Below are 18,322 nucleotides of genomic sequence, written 5' to 3'. Positions count from 1 at the left end.
TAGGTGGATTGGTCATGCTAAATTGCCCTTAGTGTCCAAAATTGCCCTTAGTGTTAGGTGGGGTTACTGGGTTATGGGGATAGGGTGGTGTGGGCTTGGGTAGGGTGCTCTTTCAAAGAGCTGGTGCAGACTTGATGGGCCAAATGACCTCCTTCTGCACTGTAAATTATATGATAATTCTACCTGTCCTGCTACCTTGAGGATTTAGTGCACATGCACACCAAGGTCTCTCTGACCCTCAGTACTTTCCAGGGTCCTGCCGTTAATTACGTATTTCCTTGTCTTGTTTGTCCTGCCCAAGTGCATCAACTCACACTTATCCGGGTTGAATTCCATTTGCCACTGATCAGCCCATCTGACCAGCTCATCTATATCCTTCTGTAATCAAAGGCTATCCTCACCATTTACCACCCCAACAATTTTCATGTCATCCGTGGATTTACTGATCAACCCTCCTACTTTCAGATCTAAATCATTTATATAAACCACAAATGGCAAGGGCCCCAACAATGGACACAGGCTTCCATTCAGAAAAACACCCCTTGACCATCACCCTCTGCTTTCTGCTACTCAGCCAATCCTGGATCCAATTTGTCAAATTTGTCAAATTTCCTTGGATTGCATGGGCTATCAACCTCCCATTTGGGACTTCAAAATCCGTTCAAGTAGACTACGTCAAATACCTTGCCCTCATCTACACACCTGGTCACCTCTTCGAAAAATTGAATAAAGTTGGTCTGCCATGTTCTCCCCTTAACAAAATCACGCTGACTATTCTTGATTAATCCCCGGCTCTCTAAATGCAGATTCATTCTGTTGCTCGTTCTGGGTGAGTGTGCTTAACACTCAATTTGGCTCTGTTTCGTTACTTAGCTTTGGAGTCGAAAGGTATCGTTAAGATACCGCCACAAGTTTCAAGGTCAAGTTCAAAGCAATAAAACCATACACCAATTAGTAAGTTCAAACAAGACACATTTATTATATTACAGTAATCCACTAATCATGCATATAAAACGATAAGACTAGTCTAGTCCTACCACTAATAGGCCAAATACTTATCTGGACAAGGGGACTGCCGGATCAGGGAACAACAGCTTCTAGCTTTGTCCTGGGTCCGCAGGCTTCCAGTAGTTATGGTCTAAAGGGGTCAGGAATGTCTATTCCCGTAGCGGCGTTGTGACACTTATTTGTTGGCGGCTGCTGTGCAGACCTCTCCTCCACAAGGTTCTTCTGCTGCAACGGTGTTCTGCTGGGAGGGCTAGCTGGTCAAGGAGAGGCTAGCAGAGAGAGTGAGCTGGGGTCGCGGACTCTGTCTTATACTCCTCTCAGGGTCTTGCGCCCACCTAGGCGGACCCTCTATACTCTCGCAATCGATTGGGTCTCTTCCCAATCGATTGATTTGAATTCCCCAGTAGCGGGGCAATATCTCGATCACTGGGGCGGTTCTTGGGACTCATTGTTTTGGGCTTCTTTGGCGCCGAAAAGTCTGGCCTTCCATTGAATGTATCGATTAGTGTTAACTTGTTTCTTTTGTGCCTGGGGATTGCCCGGTATCGCCTCATTAATATTCTAACTGTTTCTTTTCATAGTGTTGTCTGGTTTCGGCAACAGCCAAAACTGGTTTCTGCAGCAGTCCAAATATACAAGCGCTCTGTAAGCTGCTTGCTTTTTACAACCTGTCCATTTTCCCTGCATTCCTTGCAATCTTCCATTTTGTGTTTGGGCAGTGGTCACCCCAGGTGGCTACAATTCTGTCTCTCAGAATTGCATCTCGTGGTTTCCCCACCAGTGAGGTTAGACTGACTGGCCTGTCGTTTCCTGGTTTATCCTTTTGTCCCTTCTTGAATAATGGTACCACATTGGCTATCCTCCAGTCCTCCGGCACTCTCCTGTGGCCAGAGAGGAATTGAAAATTATTGCTAGTGGCCCTATTTCCTTCCTTGCCTTACTTCACAATCTGGGATAGATACATTTCATCTACTTTTAAGTATGACAGGCCACTCAGAACCTCCTCTCTGTCTATGTTAATTTCTTTAATTTTATTGCAATCCTTCTCCCTGATTTCTGTACCCACATCGGCCCTCTTACTCGTGAACACCGACATAAAGTATTTATTTAGAATCCTATATGCGTCCTCTGGCTCCACACACAAATTATCGTGGTGGTCCTTAATGGACCCAACTCTTTCCCTAGTTATCCTTTTGCCCTTGATGTACTTGTTAAACAAAGTGCTATTATCTTTTATGTCCCTGTTTTGCTCTCCTAATTTCCTTTTTAAGTTCCCTCTTGCACATTTTAAATGCTTCTAGGGCTTTTGCTATTTTGAGCCCTCGATGTGTGCCACAAGCCTCCCCTTTTCTCCTGCTCCAATGCTGTATACCCCTCGATATCCAGGGTTCACTAGATTTGTTGGTCTTGGAACATGTTTGGCCTGTACTCTCCTTATTTCCTTCTTGAATGCTTCCCACTATTCTAAACTTGTCTAAAACCCGGGGAAAATTCCCTTACCCTCCTCCAATGCCACCACAATGAATGAGACATTCCAGGTAACAACTGAGGAGCTGAAAAGGCGGCAGAGCCAATAAAAACCTGGAGAGGAAGATTGAGGCGATGGTGTACACATGGGCCGCCAAAGATCTGGTCACACCCGAAGAGGCTGGGCCAGCTGCAAGAACATATGCTGGGCTCTCTCTCCGATAAATGAATGGAGGGACTTCCTGGCACAGGAGCTCCAAGCACTCAAAGATGCCATTAAACTCAAAATGATGGCGACGGTGAAAGTGGCGGTAGCGGAGGCACTAAATCCCCTTCAAGCAGCACTGGTAAAGATGGAGTAGCATCAAGAGACACAAGAGGCAACGTTCAGAGAGCTGGCGCAGGCCGTGACCAACCAGAGTGATCGGATTGCCTCCGGCAAGATTGGCAACGCAGGGGATGCTAAAGGGCAGGTCAAAGACCAAGAGAATACATCACGTCACAAAAACCTTCTCATTGTGGACAAGAACCCTACGGAGTACATGTCACAGATGCTGGGCAAACCTGTTGGGAGCGAAAGCTTCTCCATGCCCCCAGAAGTAGACCAAACCCACGGAGCAGCTGTGAGCTATCAATGCAAAACTACACCAGTACCAAGACCTGGAAACAATCCTAAAACTGGGCAAGGCACACGTGGTTCTGTAAATGGGAGGGACACTCGATCCATGTGTACCAGGACATTGGGGCAGACTTGGTCAAGTGCCAGGCAGAATTTTGGTTGACTGCTGGACAAAGGGAAACCCTGGAGTGCAGGGGCACAGCCCCATGAGGAGTATGGTGATCACGGCCATCTTGGACGGCCCCCAAACAAAGCGGAACCCTGGAGTGTAGGGTGCATCCACACAGTACGTATGGTTGATCCCGCAAGAGGGAACGGACAGAAATTCCCCCATCAGAATTGTCACCTGGAACATTAGGCGTCTTAACGATCCAGTGAATAGATCCAGTGTCATCGCCCATCTGAAAAGTCAACATAGTCTTCCTCCAGGAGACCCACTTGAGGGAGAAGTGCCGACTACGGGTGGGTGGGTCACCTAGGGAGTTGGCCATACTGCTTAATAAGACAACAGCATTTACTGCAAAGAGGATGGTTCCGGACAAAGGGGGACTGTACGTCATGGTGAGTGCTGTCCTGGAATGGGCACCAGTGGTCCTTGTAAACGTGTACGCTCCCAACTGGAACGACGTGGAATTCATGAAGAAAACCATGGTGGAAATCTCTGAAATGGATACACACTGAGTCATCATAGGGGGGTACTTTAACTATGTACAGGACCCACGGACAGACAGCTCAAGCCTCAAGTCGGAGAAAAAAAATCAAACATATCAAAGTCATGGAACAGATAGGGGCACCTTTTTCTCCAGGTGCACAGGGTATACACTAGGATCAACTTTTTTGTAGTGGGGAAAGGGGTGATTCCGTGGGGTAGTCGGGGCGGAGTTCTTAGCAATTGTAATCTCTGACCACGCTCCATACTATCTGAATGTGAGGCTTGAGACAGGCTGGGCACAACGCCTCCCCATGGAGGCTGGACCCTGTCCTCTTGGCCGATTTGGCATTCTGTGAATAGATATCACAGGCCACAGATAGGCACGTTACCAACAACCAGAATGAGGTGGTCGCACCCTCCATGATCTGGGAGGCACTGAATGCGGAGATAAAGAGGGGAAATTATTGCGTGAAAAGCGCACAAAGAGAGCGGCCAGGTAGTAGCTGGTCAACTCTATACTGGAAGTGGATAGGTTGTACTCCTCGACTCTGACCATGGAACTACTGGTGGAGAGAAAAAAGCTACAGATGAACTTTAGCCTACTCTCCACGGTGCACCAGCTCCACCAGATGCAGGGGACCTTTTCTCAACATGGAGACAAAGCCAGCCGCCTGCTGGCTTACCAGTTGAGAAAGTAGGCAGCCACCAGGAAAATAGCCCAGATTAGGGACGGGAGCCTTCCCAACCTTCTACCGGGGGCCGTACACCTCCGAGGAGGGACTTGGAGATGAAGCAGTTCCTCAACGGACTGGATATGCCGGTTGTGGGGGAAGAAAAGAGACGGGGCCTGGAAGCACCATTAGAACTGGGATAAGTCATGAAGAGTATCAACTCCATGCAGGCAGGGAAGACGTGTTCCTGGCAGACTTCTACAAAATATTTGTGCCAGCACTGATTCCGCACCTGCAGGCGATGTTCACAGACTCACTAGTAATGAGTGCCCTGCTACCAGAACTGGCATAAACCTATATGTCACTGATATGCAAAAAGGACAAAGACCCAACTGAGTGGTGGTCGTACAGGCTCATCTCACTACTCAACGCAGACACAAAGGTCCTGGCGAGGTGGCTGGAGAGCTACCTGCCAGAGGTAGTTGTGGAAGACATGATTGGCTTTGTCAAGGGCAGACAGCTAACAATGAACATCAGGCCCTTGCTGAACATGATAATGACCCCATCTGGGGAGATAACAGTAGAAGTGATCATCTCCCTGGACGCAGAAAAGGCTGTTGACCGAGTCGAGTGGAATTACTTCATAGAGGTACTGGAATAATTTGGGTTCGGACCAAGGTTTACATCCTGGGTGAAACTACTGTACAGCGCACCCATGGAGAGCGTATGAACAAACACCACCAGCTCTAAATGCATCCAGCACCACGGAGGCACGAGACAAGGATGCCCGCTATCCCCACTGTTGTTTGCTCTGGTAATCGAGCCACTGCCAATCTACTTAGAATGGCAAGGTGGTTGAGAGGTATCCAAAGGTGGGGGACAGAGGGCATGGAGTTTCACTCTATGTAGATGACCTGCTCCTCTACATCTTGAATCCCCAGACCAGCATGGGAAAGATAATGAAACTCCTGAAGCAGATTGGAGCCTTCTCGGGTTACAAGCTTAACCTGAGCAAGAGCGAGATCTTCCCTCCGACAGATGTGGGGGGACTGCCATTCAAGCAAGCCCAAACCAAATTCCGCTACCTGAGTATCCAAATGGCCCACAAATGGTCACGGATCCACAAATGGAACTGATGAATCTGGTGGAGGAAGTCAAAAGGGAATGCTGAGGTGGGGCCCACTCTCCCTCTCACGGAGAATACAGACAATCAAAATGAACGCATTGCCCAGGTTCCTCTTCCTGTTTAGATCCCTCCCGATTTACATCCCCCAAGAACCTTTTTCAACGCAGTCGACAGACTAATCATGGTGTTTGTGTGTGTGTGTATATGGGGTGGGGGGAAACAGTTGAGGAGACCAGTGGTGGCAGCCACGCTTTGGACGTGGTACCAAATGAGGCAGTGAGGCAACACTTTGACCTAACCGAAATGTCCATCATGGCCCCCATCTGCAGCAACTACAGATTTACTCCCGCAATAATGGACATCATCTTCAAAAGGTGGAGACAGGACGAGGGGACACTGACGTTAGGGACATGTACGAGGAGGATAGAGTAGCGACCTTGGGGGGGGGGGGGGGGGGGGACACATGGAGAGATTCCAATTACCATGAGGAAATGACCTGAGATACATTCAGATCAAAAGCGTCCTCCGTATGGAAACAACGACATACCCCCTAATACCAGGACACTTGTTAGTAGAAGAACTGCTGGACATGGGCGACCTAGGGAAGGGAAATTGTGCAGACCGGTACAGGTGACTGTTGGAGGAGGTGTACTTCCCCCTGGATGAGAAAAGGAAAAGATCAGAGGAGGAACTAAGCATAGAAATAGGGGGAGGACTCTGGATCAAAGCACTACACAGGGCGAACGTCAGCTCCATATGCGCAGGGCTGAGCCTAACACAACGGAAGGTGGTGCACAGAGCGCACCTCACCAGAACCCAAATGAGTGGTTTCTTTCTGGAGGTGGAGAACAAATGTGAACGGTGCCAGGGAGGTCTGGCCAACCACTCCCACATGTTCTGGGCTTGCTCCAGACTTGTTGAGTACAGATGACCTTTTTTAAGCGATGTCCAGGGTTGTGAGAATGAGGGTAGAGCTATGCCCAAAAGTGGTAGTCTTTGATGTTTTAGATCAGCCAGAGCACTTTGTGAGGAGGGAGGCCGATGCCCTAGCCTTTGCCCCCCTGATCGCCCGCCAGAGAACCCTGCTCTGCTGGCGATCGGCCGCACCATCCAAAGCTGCAGACTGGCTGTCCAACCTGGCGGAATTTCTCAGGCTGGAGAAAATAAAATTTGCCTTCCAGGGTTGGAATAGGGCTTCCATAGGGCTGAAGAGCCTGTGGTCCATCAACCATGTGAAGTGACTACCATTGAGTGTTGCTCTATTTATCTTGATGAACCACAAGCCTTTCCCTTATATCGATGAAATGACCACACAACCAGTTAGTTAGTTCAAAAGATGGTATATTTACATACACAAGACTTATCTCAAAATGCAAACACAATATCTATTACGAGTTAAACTACACCTATTGGCTACAATAACCTATACTTAACTTCAGGGCGACTGGCACAGTGCGAATCACTGGGCTAAATCGCTGGCTTTTAAAGCAGACCAAGCAGGCCAGCAGCACGGTTCAATTCCCGTACCAGTCTCCCCGGACAGGCGCCGGAATGTGGCGACTAGGGGCTTTTCACAGTAACTTCATTGAAGCCTACTCGTGACAATAAGCGATTTTCATTTCATTTCATTTCAAATGGATAAAGGCCTTTATCTGGATTTCACTTAGCTGGTTCGAAGAAAGTGGCTCTGTTTCTACTGGGCTCATCCGTCAGGTAGCGATCGTTGGTCTTGAACTTAGCTGGCTGTTTCTGCTGCAATTGGGTTGCACAGGCTGGATCCAAGAGAGACAGAACACATGGCTGCGCTCTCTTTTATCCCCTTGGGATTTAGCCCTCTTTGGGGCGGTCCTTAACCTTGGACCCAATAGTTCGACAGGGCTATGATCACTCTCTTCAATTTCGGCCAATAAAGGGACGGATCGCTTGGTAGTTGGGCAGGTCCTTAGTGGTCATTGACCTTGGCAGTTGTGCTTTCTGAGCACCTTTTATAAGGCGCCGATCAGTCTGTGGCTATACCGATTGCTTGATTGGAGTTCTATTGTCCTAGGAAAATGGGTCATTAAAATGTAAACAAGCGGGGGTTTCGGTCAGGTCTGGTTACCTGTGTTTTAGATGCACATAGGCTGTGTATCTGTCTGAGTCCTGGGTTGGCCATCATTCCCATGATCCTTTGCAGGTGGCCATCATACAAGAGGTATTGGTTCTCACACCAAACACACCAAACCTCCTTTCCATAATTTGATTCAGCACTCGTTAAGCTGAATGACATAAAATCTATTGGTCTTTCTCACCCTGAAATAAATATGTATGTCACCACCACTCCAACTCCATATGGCAAGGCATCACAGGCAAGTTGTATTGGTAAGTTTGAGTTGAAATGTACCACCACTTCTAACTACTTCAGTGCTTCATTAACTGATTGATATACTTTTTCGCAATCTGGTGTCCATTGCCATGCTGTTTTACACAGAACAAAGTTTGTAACGGTTTAAGTAGGGTTGCGAGATTATGGACAGATTCCCCATTGTAGCTCATTAACCCTAGGAATGATCTTAACTATGTTATATTCTTAGTCGTGGGACCTACATAATAGCCTCCATCTTCTTCGGTGCTTTGTGTAAACCCTTCCTATAGATCACATATTGTACTGAAGTTTGAAATAAGTTACATTTGTCTTTTCTGACATGAAAAGCATGCATCTGAAGGAATTTTAATGTTGCTCCTAAATTATCCAAGTGTTCCTGTTCATTGGTACCGGTATTCAGAATATCATGGAAACAGAAAATAAGAGCAGGAGGAGGACATTCGGTCCTTCAAGACTGCTCCGCCATTCATTATGATCATGCTGATCATCCAACTCAATAGTCTAATCCCTCTTTTTCCCCCCACATCTTTTGACCCTTTCGCCCTAACTGCTTCTTGAATACATGCAAAGGTTTGGCCTCAACTACTTCCTGTGATAACAAATTCCACAGGCCGACCACGCTCTGGGTGAAGAAATTTCTCCTTGTCTCTGTTCTACCTGGAAGCACCATATGGTCCACCATGTATCCTCAGAATGTACTGCTTGAAGGTTTGCCATTGCCTATCCACTGTCATCCCTTTCAATAATGTTTCCCAATCTATCATAGCCAACTTGCACCTCATCCCCATTGTCATTTCTTTTATTAAGATTCAAGACCTAGGGCGGTATTCTCCCCTACCCGGCGGGGTGGACGGTCCCGGCATAGCGGAGTGGCGCCAACCACTCCGGCGTCGAGCCTCCCCAAAGGTGCGGAATTCTCCGCACCTTTAGGGGCTCGGTCCGCGCCGGAGTGGCTCCCACTCCACCGACTGGCGCCAACGGCCTTTGGTGCCACGCTGACTGGTGTCGGGGCTGGCCGAAAGGCCTTCCCGGTCGGCGTGAGTCCGCGCATGCGCCGGAGCGTCAGCGGCCGCTTACATCACCACCGGCGCATGCGCGGTGGAGGGGGTCTCTTCTGCCTCCGCCATGGTGGAGTCCATGGCGGCGGCGGAAGAAAAAGAGTGCCCCCAGGGCATAGGCCCGCCTGCCGATCGGTGGACCCCGATCGCGGGCCAGGCCACCGTAAGGGCACCCCCCCGGGGTCCGATCGTCCCTGCCCCCCCCCCAGGACCCCGGGGCCCGCTTGCGCTGCCTGCTCCCGCTGGCACCAGAGGTGGTTTAAACCACGTCGGCAGGAGAGGCCTGACAGCGGCGGGACTTCGGCCCATTGCGGGCCGGAGAATCGCCGCGGGGGGCCCACGGACCGGCGGGGCGTGATTCCCGCCCCTGCCGATTCCCGGGTGGCGGAGAATTCCGGCCACGGGGGGGCGGGATTTACGAAGGCCCCGGGCGATTCCCTGACCCTGCAGGGGATCGGAGAATTATGCCCCTCGTCTCAGAATCAATTACTTCACTCTCCACCTTGATGAAAAATTCTGTCATGTTATCGTCGCTCATCCCAAAGGGGTTTCGCACAAATAGATTGCCAATGATTTCACTCTCATTACACAGTAGCCAGTCTAGGATGGCCTGCTGTCGAGTTGGTTCCTCAACGTATTGGTCCAGAAAACCATCCTGTATATATTTGATTTGATTTGATTTATTGTCACATGTACCGAAGAACAGTGAAAAGTATTTTCTGTGGCCGAGGGAACGTACATAGTACATACAAAGTAGACAAAGAGTATAATTAACAGAGAACATTGACAAATGGCACATCGACAAACAGTGAGTGTTTACAGTGCGGAACAAGGGGCCAAACAAAGCAAATACATGAGCAAGAGCAGCATATGGAGACGTGAATAATGTTTTTACAGGGAACAGATCAGTCCGAGGGTGAGTCATTGAAGAGTCTTGTCGCTCTGCGGGAAGAAGCTGTTCCTATGTCTGGATGGGCGGGTTTTCAGACTTCTGTACCTTCTGCCTGATGGAAGGGTCTGGAAGAAGGCTACTTTTCCAATCTTAATATTATTCAACTCGTATACATTCAGTCCCCCTTCAGAATTATTTTCCATGCTGTGCACTGGAGCCAGAATCTTGACCCTGCTAGTACCAGTTGCTTCTTATATGCCTTTCTGCCATCAGCACAACACACAGCTTCCTTGAACCTACACTTCTCCTGAGGGTGGTCCCCGCCCCCCCCCCCCCCCCCCCCCCCCCCCCCCCCGCCGCCAATAGCACTCTTCACAAATCTTAGTTTCTTGGCCGAATCTCTTCTACCTCTGCTCTCTCTCAGGCTCTGCATTTCTCCCCTCGCCAAACCCTGTGCCCTCATCCTTGGCACTGCTGTCACTACTGACTTCCGTCCAACCTTGGATCTCACCGCCTCACCTTGAAGCTGCATAGGGCCCTATTCTGTGCTTTCCATAGCAAGGATAATTTCTAGCACCTTCTTTATCGTTATTTCTGCCTCAGAAATCTGTATGTCAGTAATAATTACCCCACACACTAGATGGTCTCTCAACATAGCATTAGGGGCAGACCCAAATTGACATTGTTCAGCTGTTTGCCTCAATTTCACCACAAAAGCTGATTTTGCAAGCCACCATCTCCAAAATGGTCAAAGCTAGGAGGAGAGAGTCTCGACCTGGAACATCTCTGCTAGTAATGTGGTGAGGAGCAGGACCAACGAGAACCATCATGCAGCCACGTGCCAGTTCAGATCTAGCTCCCGTCACTCACCCCACCTTCTCTGCTCTGACATACTCTGTTGATTTGGTGCAGGTTTGGGGAGAGTGAGGAGCAGTAAAGACAAACTTTCAGCAAGCAGGTAGGGGTACACAGCTGTGGAGCCACCAGATGGGCTGTTCATTAAGTGAGTGGAAAGAGGAGTGCTGAGTGGGGCAGAGGTGTTGGGAGCCAGACTGCAATGTGGAGGGAGGGTTAATGGGAAGAGGGGTCTGTCTGTCTTGGGAGGTGGTCTTCCCTGAGCTCCTGTCACAAGGGAGTACGGAGAGTTTGACACAAACAAGACGAGGAGAGAAAATATTTTTACAAAGTAATTTAAAAATACAATGTATCATAAAGAATGAACATTGAACATGTTGATATGTAAACTTAATTATGTACTGCATGTTGCTATCCGGCTTTATCGCTGTGTGTTTTTGCTGGTGTCTGGCATCATATTAATTTTCAAGAGTTTTTTTTCTATATTCGTTAATGGGATGTGGGTATCATTGGCAAGGCTTGCAATTGTTAACTTATGTAATTGTCCTTGAGAAAGTGATGGTGACTTAAATGGGTTCACATTGGAAAATAGTTTGTGAAGCACTGTCTTAATCCTTTGATTTGCTTCTTATGAACATCAACTGTAAAGGCCATGTTATGTTGTTTGTATGGTCTTCATCCTATATTAAATACACTAGTTGCATTGAATGCTGAAATAGAGTCAGAGTTTTACAGCACAGAAAGAGGTCATTCGACTAATCGTTTCTGTGCCAACCATCAAGCACCTATCTATCCTAATCCCATTTACTAGCCTTTGGTCCATAGGGGCTTGTATGCTATGGTGTTTCAAGTGCTCATTTAAGTTTTTTTTAACTGTTGTGAGGATTCCCACCTCTACACTCTTTCAGACAGTGATTTCCACCCTCTGGGTGAAAACGTGTTTCTTCAAATCCCCTCTAAATCTTGTGCTCTTTATCTGAAATCTATGCCCCTTGGTTATTGACTCCTCTCTGAGCGGAAAAATTTCATTCTATCTCCATTCCTCATAATTCTGTACACCTAGATGAGGTCCCCACTCAGACTTCTCTGCTCTAAGGAAAACAACCTCAGCCTATCCAGCCTCTCCAGGCAACATCCTGGTGAATCTCCTCTGCATCCTTTCTGGTGCAATCACATCACTTTTGTGACTTGATGCAAATACCACTGTTTACCTTCTATTACTATCAACATTGTGGACCAAAGGAAAAAAACAGTGTTTGTACCCACTTGAAGTCTAGTAATTTCACCTATTTGAAGTGCTTACAAGCATTTGCATTCTACAGATTTTTAAAAAGTCCGATAATTACATGTTTCCTTTTCACAAAACATTTTCGGAGCTTTTGTCTTTGTCCACTAATTTTCAGAATATTTGTCTTCAGCCACTTTCATCTATGCTTGGGGGAATAGTTTCAAAATAAATGGTTTACAATTTGAGATGGAAGTGAAGTGGAATTTCTTTCCTCAGAGTTGTTAGTCTTTGGAATTCTCCTCCCTGGAAACTAGTGGAAGCTGAATCATTGAATGTATTCAGTGCTATGTCACAGATCTTTGATCTGCAAGGGAGTCTAGGGTTATGAACCACTGGTGCAGGCAAGCTAGCATGTATTGGTTGCCAGTTGAAATCCCAGAAAAATGGGGAGGGTTTACAGCAAGAAGGACATAAGGCTGTGAAACATCTTCTCAAATCCAAACATGATGGTTGATTTGAAGGCGGTGACCCCATGTAATATGGGCAAAGCTGAAAGAGGACACAATCAAGGAAGCTGGGGAGTAAGAGGGGCTGTCAGTAAAGTGGATTTAAAACCACATTTAGATCTGCTGTGATCTTGTTGAATGGCAGGGCAGGCTCATGGATCTTATAGCCAAATTGTGTTCCTATTTCTTAATAATAAGAATCGCTTATCGTCACAAGTAGGCTTCAATGAAGTTACTGTGAAAAGCGTGCAGTCGCCACATTCCGGCACCTGTTCAGGGAGGCCAGTACAGGAATTGAACCTGCGCATTTCGCCTTGTTCTGCATTACAAGCCAGCTGTTTAGACCACTGTGCCAAACCAGCCCCTTATGTTCTTAACTTTTTAAGTTTTTTAATTCATTCATTCATGGATAGGCCAGCATTTATTTGCTATCCCTAATATTGAAATTATTTTTTAGTTTTTCCTAATGTCTGAATATTTTTGACCTCCCCTTCAACATTTCCCTCTAATTGTTCCAGTTTTTCTAAATTTAACCTACATACAATTTTTCAACACTTGTGTGCAATTCTATGGCTTCATGTTGATTGCAATAACCACAATTCTATTCTGGTGAGATTTGTGTCATTTCTTGATCTTCCATGAGGTGGAAATTCTGCCCCATATTTTTGATACAGCTTGTATTCTGTTCTCGAATGGCCTGTTTCTGTGCCGTATATCATTCAATAACAAGCAAATGTGTGGAAGTTAGAGGACCAAAAGGGGTTTTTTCACCAAGGATTAAAGCATTCTTAATTGAGACAGTGATAAAGAGACAATGGTTACTTTTCCACAAATTGAGATTTATGTGCAATATTTTATGTTTGCAGGCATTTAATACTGGCAGAATATTCTGGCTTCCCTATCACAAAGTTAAAATGTCAACAGTTGGAAAGCAATATTCAGGCAAGCCACAAGCTAATCTGCAGGATCAACTGCAAAATTGCGATTTACCACTCAGTAGGCAATTTCAGAGGCCCACATCTAGGTAGGTATTTGTTGTAATTACATGTTGGTTGAATGTTATATTTTCTTTTACAATACTGTCAGAATGCGTACAAAACAAACCTGCATCCATCCCTGAAATATATGAAATGAAATTAAAATGAAAGAAAATCACTTATTGTCACGAGTAGACTTCAATGAAGTTACTGTGAAAAGCCCCTAGTCGCCACATTCCGGCGCCTGTCCGGGGAGGCTGGTGCGGGAATTGAACCGTGCTGCTGGCCTGCTTGGTCTGCTTTAAAAGCCAGCGATTTAGCCTTGTGAGCTAAACTAGCCCCTATATATGTGAAAACAGGTTAAATTGCGATAAAAGCAGCTGCACACATGTAGGGCTGGATTCTCCCAAATGGGACTATGTCCCTGGCGTTTCACTCCGGAGTTTCCTCAAACAAAAATAAGCTAATTCACTCACTTTAAGGGGGCTAGCAAGGACCTGGAGTGATTCACGCAGCTTTAGCTGGGGATACGGGCACTGACACTTCGGTTTCAAGTCCGTGCATGCACATGGTGCTGGCCTCCAGTGGCCCCGCCCAGCACCATGGCGATCTTGCACCGCGGAGGCAGCTTCAAAATGTAGGCCCCCCTGGCCACCTATAAGTCCCCCGCCCCCACCAGGGCGACCGTGGAAGTCCACAGCCGCCACGAGAGGTTCCCAAACGGCAATAGGTAGTTAGAACTACACCGTCGGGAACTCGGCCATTTAGGAGCGGAGGATTGCTGGGCGGGCCTCAGGGAATGGCTCCCCATCGCCATCACGCCGATTCTCGGGGCCCGGAGAATTGCAAACCGGCGCCGAGCCTGATTTTGTCGTGAAATGGCTTCATCCGTAATCTCTCCTGCTGTCCCCTCCCCCCCCCCCCACCCAGTGCCCCCCAAACTGATCCTCCTCCCCCTCCCCCCTACCGTTTCCCCCCCCTGACAGTTCCACTATCCAGCCACCCATCTCACAACCCCACCCCTTCACCCTGTTCCGCCCTTCCAGGATCTGTGTTGCATCACTCTGATGCGACCATCAATTCACACGAAACCAGGAGTAGAAGTAAACTGTGGCTTTGATCAACTAGAATAGTGCCTGCCTCGATTGGTCTGTCTGTTAGTGGGAGCCGCCTACAGGGCGACTGCTCTTTATACCTCCCCTCAAGGGGTGGAGTCAGGGGCGGAGCCCACACAGGGCCCAGCATGCTAGCATTATAGGTAATACCATACAATAGTCCATAGGTGGAGCCCACATGGGCAACGGCGTAATACAGATAAGCACATGGTGAATTGTTACAGCAATACATTCACCACACACTCGAGGGTGATAGGCTTGTGTCGGCACTGTCAGTCGTCAACATACAAGGCAGGAGGGTGATAATAACCCCTGTGAGCTGAACTCTGGTGCTCCTCGATGTTTGCCATAGTCTGACTCCTGTCCGTTTGCTGACTGCGTGCTCACATCCATCTCCAGCACATGGTATGCCTTGGGGTGGGGTGGGGAGGGCGGGGGGGGGGGGGGGAGGCAGGGAACGAGGGGGCTGGGGCTGGGGGGAGGTAAATGGGGAAGGGTGGTGCAGACTGGCCCACAGTGCAGTTTGGGTTCCGCCAGGGTCACTCAGCCTTGATTCAAACATTGACAAAAGAGCTGAAATCTAGAGATGTGTTGAGAGTGACTTCCCTTGACATCAAGGCAGTATTTGACTAAGTATGGCATCAAGGAGCCCTAACAAAACTGGAGTCAATGGGAATCATGGAGAAAAGCCAGCCAATGGTTGGAGTCATACCTGGCACAAAGGAAGATAGTTGTGGTGGTTGGAAGTGAGCCATCTTAACTCCAGGACATTACTGCAGAATTCTTCAGGATCCTAGGTCCCACCATCATCAGTTGCTTCATTAATGACTTTCCTTCCATCATAAGGTCAGAAGTGGAGATGTTCGCTGATGACTGCACATTGTTCCGCACCAGGCGCAACTCCTCAGATAATGAAGCAGTCCATGTCCAAATGCAGAAAGACCTGGACAATATTCGGGCTTCGGCTAAAAGTGACAAGTAACATTCATGCTACAGAAATGCCAAGCAATGACCATCTCCAACAAGAGAAAATCTAACCATCACCCCTTGACATTTAATGGCATTATCATCACTGAATCAGCCTCTATCAACATCCTGTGGGTTACTGTTGACCAGAAATTCAACTGGACTAGCCATATAAATACTGTGGCTCGAAGAACAGGTCAAAGGCTAAGAATCCGTAACTCACCTCATGATTCCCCAGTGCCTGTCCATCATCCACTTGCCTGGATGCGTGCAGCTCCAACAACACACAAGATGCTTGACACCATCCAGGACAAAGCAGCCACTTGATTGCTCCCTCTTCCACAAACATTCGAACCCTCCACCACCAACGATCGGTAGCAGCAAAGTGTACAATCTACAAGAAGCACTGAAAGAATTTGACGACGTTCCTTTGGAAACGAACCCAGGACCATCTGGAAATAGTGGATGCATTGGTGGTCACTTCTGGGATTCTATAGACTCTGGAACTGTCCCTGCAGATTGGAGGGTAGCTCGTGTCACTCCGATATTCAAAAAGGGTGGTAGAGAGAAAGGGTGGTATAGACCAGTAAGCCTAACATCGGTAGTGGGGAAAATGCTTGAATCCATTATCAAGGACTTCATAGCGGAACATTTAGAAAGCAGTGGCAAGATCAGTCAGAGTCAGCATGGATTTATGAAGGGAAATTCATGCTTGACAAATCTGTTGGAATTATTTGACTTTGAAGAGGTAACCAGTACAGTCGACAAGGGTGAGCCAGTAGATGTGGTATATTTGGATTTTCAGAACGCGTTTGACAAAGTCCTGCATAAGTATTATTGTGCAAAGTCAAAACAGAAAACTGGTTGGCAGAGAGGGAACAAAGAGTAGGGATTAATGGGTCCTTTTCAAATTGGCAGGCAGTGACCAGTGGGGTACCACAGGGATCGGTGCTGGGACCCCAGCTATTCACAATATATATAAATGATTTGGATGAGGGAACAAAATTTAACATCTCTAAGTTTGCAGATGATACCAAATTAGGTGGGAGGATGAATTGTGACGAGGATGCAGGTATCCTGCAGCAAAATTCTGGACAGGTTGAGTGAGTGGGCAAACCAATGGCAGATGAAACACTATTTAGATAAGTGTGAGGTTATTCATTTTGGAAGCAAAAACAGGAAGGCAGATTACTACCTGAATGGTTGTAAATTGGGAGAGGGGAGTGTGCAGCGGGATCTGGGTGTCCTTGTGCACCATTCGCTGAAGATAAGCATGCAGGTGCAGCAGGCGGTAAAGAAAGCTAATGGTATGTTGGCCTTCATTGCACGAGGCTTCGAGTATAGAAGCAGAGATGTGTTGCTGCAATTGTACAGTGCCTTGGTCAGGCCACACCTGGAGTACTGTGTGCCGTTTTGGTCTCCTTCTCTGAGAAAGGATGTTCTTGCTCTTGAGGGAGTGCAGCGAAAGTTTACCAGACTGATTCCAGGGATGGCGGGACTGTCATATGAGGAGAGATTGACTAGGTTGGGATTGTTCTCGCTGGAGTTCAGAAGAATGAATGGGGAATCTCATAGAGACAAATAAAATTCTAACAGGACTAGACAGGGTAGATGCAGGGAAGATGTTACCAATGATAAGTGTGTCCAAAACCAGGGCTCACAGCCTGAGGATTCAGGGTGAACCATTTTGGGCAGAGATAAGGAGACATTTCTTCACACAAAGAGTGGTGAGCCAGTGGAATTCATTACCACATGAAGTAGCTGATGCTAAAACTTTGAATATATTCAAAGGCGGCTGGATATAGCACTTGGGGACAATGGGATCAAAGGCTATGAGGAAAAAGCAGGATTAGGCTATTGAGTTGGATGATCAGCCATGATTGTGATGAATGGCAGAGCAGACCCGAAGGGCCAAAAGGCCTCCTCCTGCTCCAATCTTCTATGTATCTATGTATCCAATACCTTCTAGAAGGACAAGGGCAGCAGATACGTGAGAACACCATCACCTGGCGGATCCCCTCCAAATCATTCACCATCCTGACTTGGAAACATGTTGCAGTTCCTTCACTGATGTTGGGTCACAATCCTGGAATCCTGTACCTACACCTCAGGGACTGCAGCAGTTCAAGATGGCATCTCACCACCACCTACTCAAGGGCAACTAGGGGTTGGGAATAAATGGCGCCCTTGTCAGCAATGCCCACATCCTGTAAATAATTTTTTTTAAAAAATAATTTTTATTGAAAAATTTTGAATTTCCCCCCGGTTGCTGCTGCTATTGACCAAGATACCTATCTTTGAGCCAGGAAGTCCAGAAAAGGCTGCAATCGTTTATAGAACCCTTGTATTGATCCTCTCAGGGCAAATTTGACCCTTTCCAATTTTATAGATCCCGCCATGTCACTGATCCAGGTCTCCACACTTGGGGGCCTCGCATCCTTCCACTGCAGCAAGATCCTTCGTCGGGCTACTAGGGACGCAAAGGCCAGGACACCGGCCTCTTTCGCCTCCTGCACTCCCGGCTCTACCGCAACTCCAAAAATCACGAGTCCCCACCCTGGTTTGACCCTGGATCCAACCACCCTTGACACCGTCCCCGCCACCCCCTTCCAGAATTCTTCCAGTGCTGGGCATGCCCAGAACATATGGGCGTAGTTCGCTGGACTCCCCGAACATCTGGTGCACCTGTCCTCACCCCCAAAGAACCTACTCATCCTAGTCCCGGACATGTGGGCCCGGTGCAGCACCTTAAATTGGATTAGACTAAGCCTCGCACATGAAGAGGAAGAGTTGACTTTCTCCAAGGCATCCGCCCAA

The 18,322-nt window shown here is 47.7% G+C and overlaps 1 protein-coding gene across 4 annotated transcripts in view; it reads left to right on the top strand.

The window, feature by feature from the left end:
• ttc29 (tetratricopeptide repeat domain 29) overlaps positions 1–18,322 on the top strand; it is a 666,158-nt gene that overhangs the window by 2,150 nt on the left and 645,686 nt on the right. For all 4 annotated transcript variants that reach the window (XM_038791952.1, XM_038791953.1, XM_038791951.1 and 1 more), the window contains exon 2: positions 13,314–13,471. In XM_038791952.1, coding sequence (XP_038647880.1) covers positions 13,362–13,471 — 110 coding nt within the window. In that variant the 5' untranslated portion in view covers positions 13,314–13,361. The remainder of the gene's footprint in view (positions 1–13,313; positions 13,472–18,322) is intronic.

The sequence above is a fragment of the Scyliorhinus canicula genome, chromosome 3 (genome assembly GCF_902713615.1).
Source record: "Scyliorhinus canicula chromosome 3, sScyCan1.1, whole genome shotgun sequence".
NCBI classification, from domain to species: Eukaryota; Metazoa; Chordata; class Chondrichthyes; order Carcharhiniformes; family Scyliorhinidae; genus Scyliorhinus; species Scyliorhinus canicula.
Note: the sequence above shows the minus strand (reverse complement) of the source record. Positions and strands in the feature narration are given on the sequence as shown.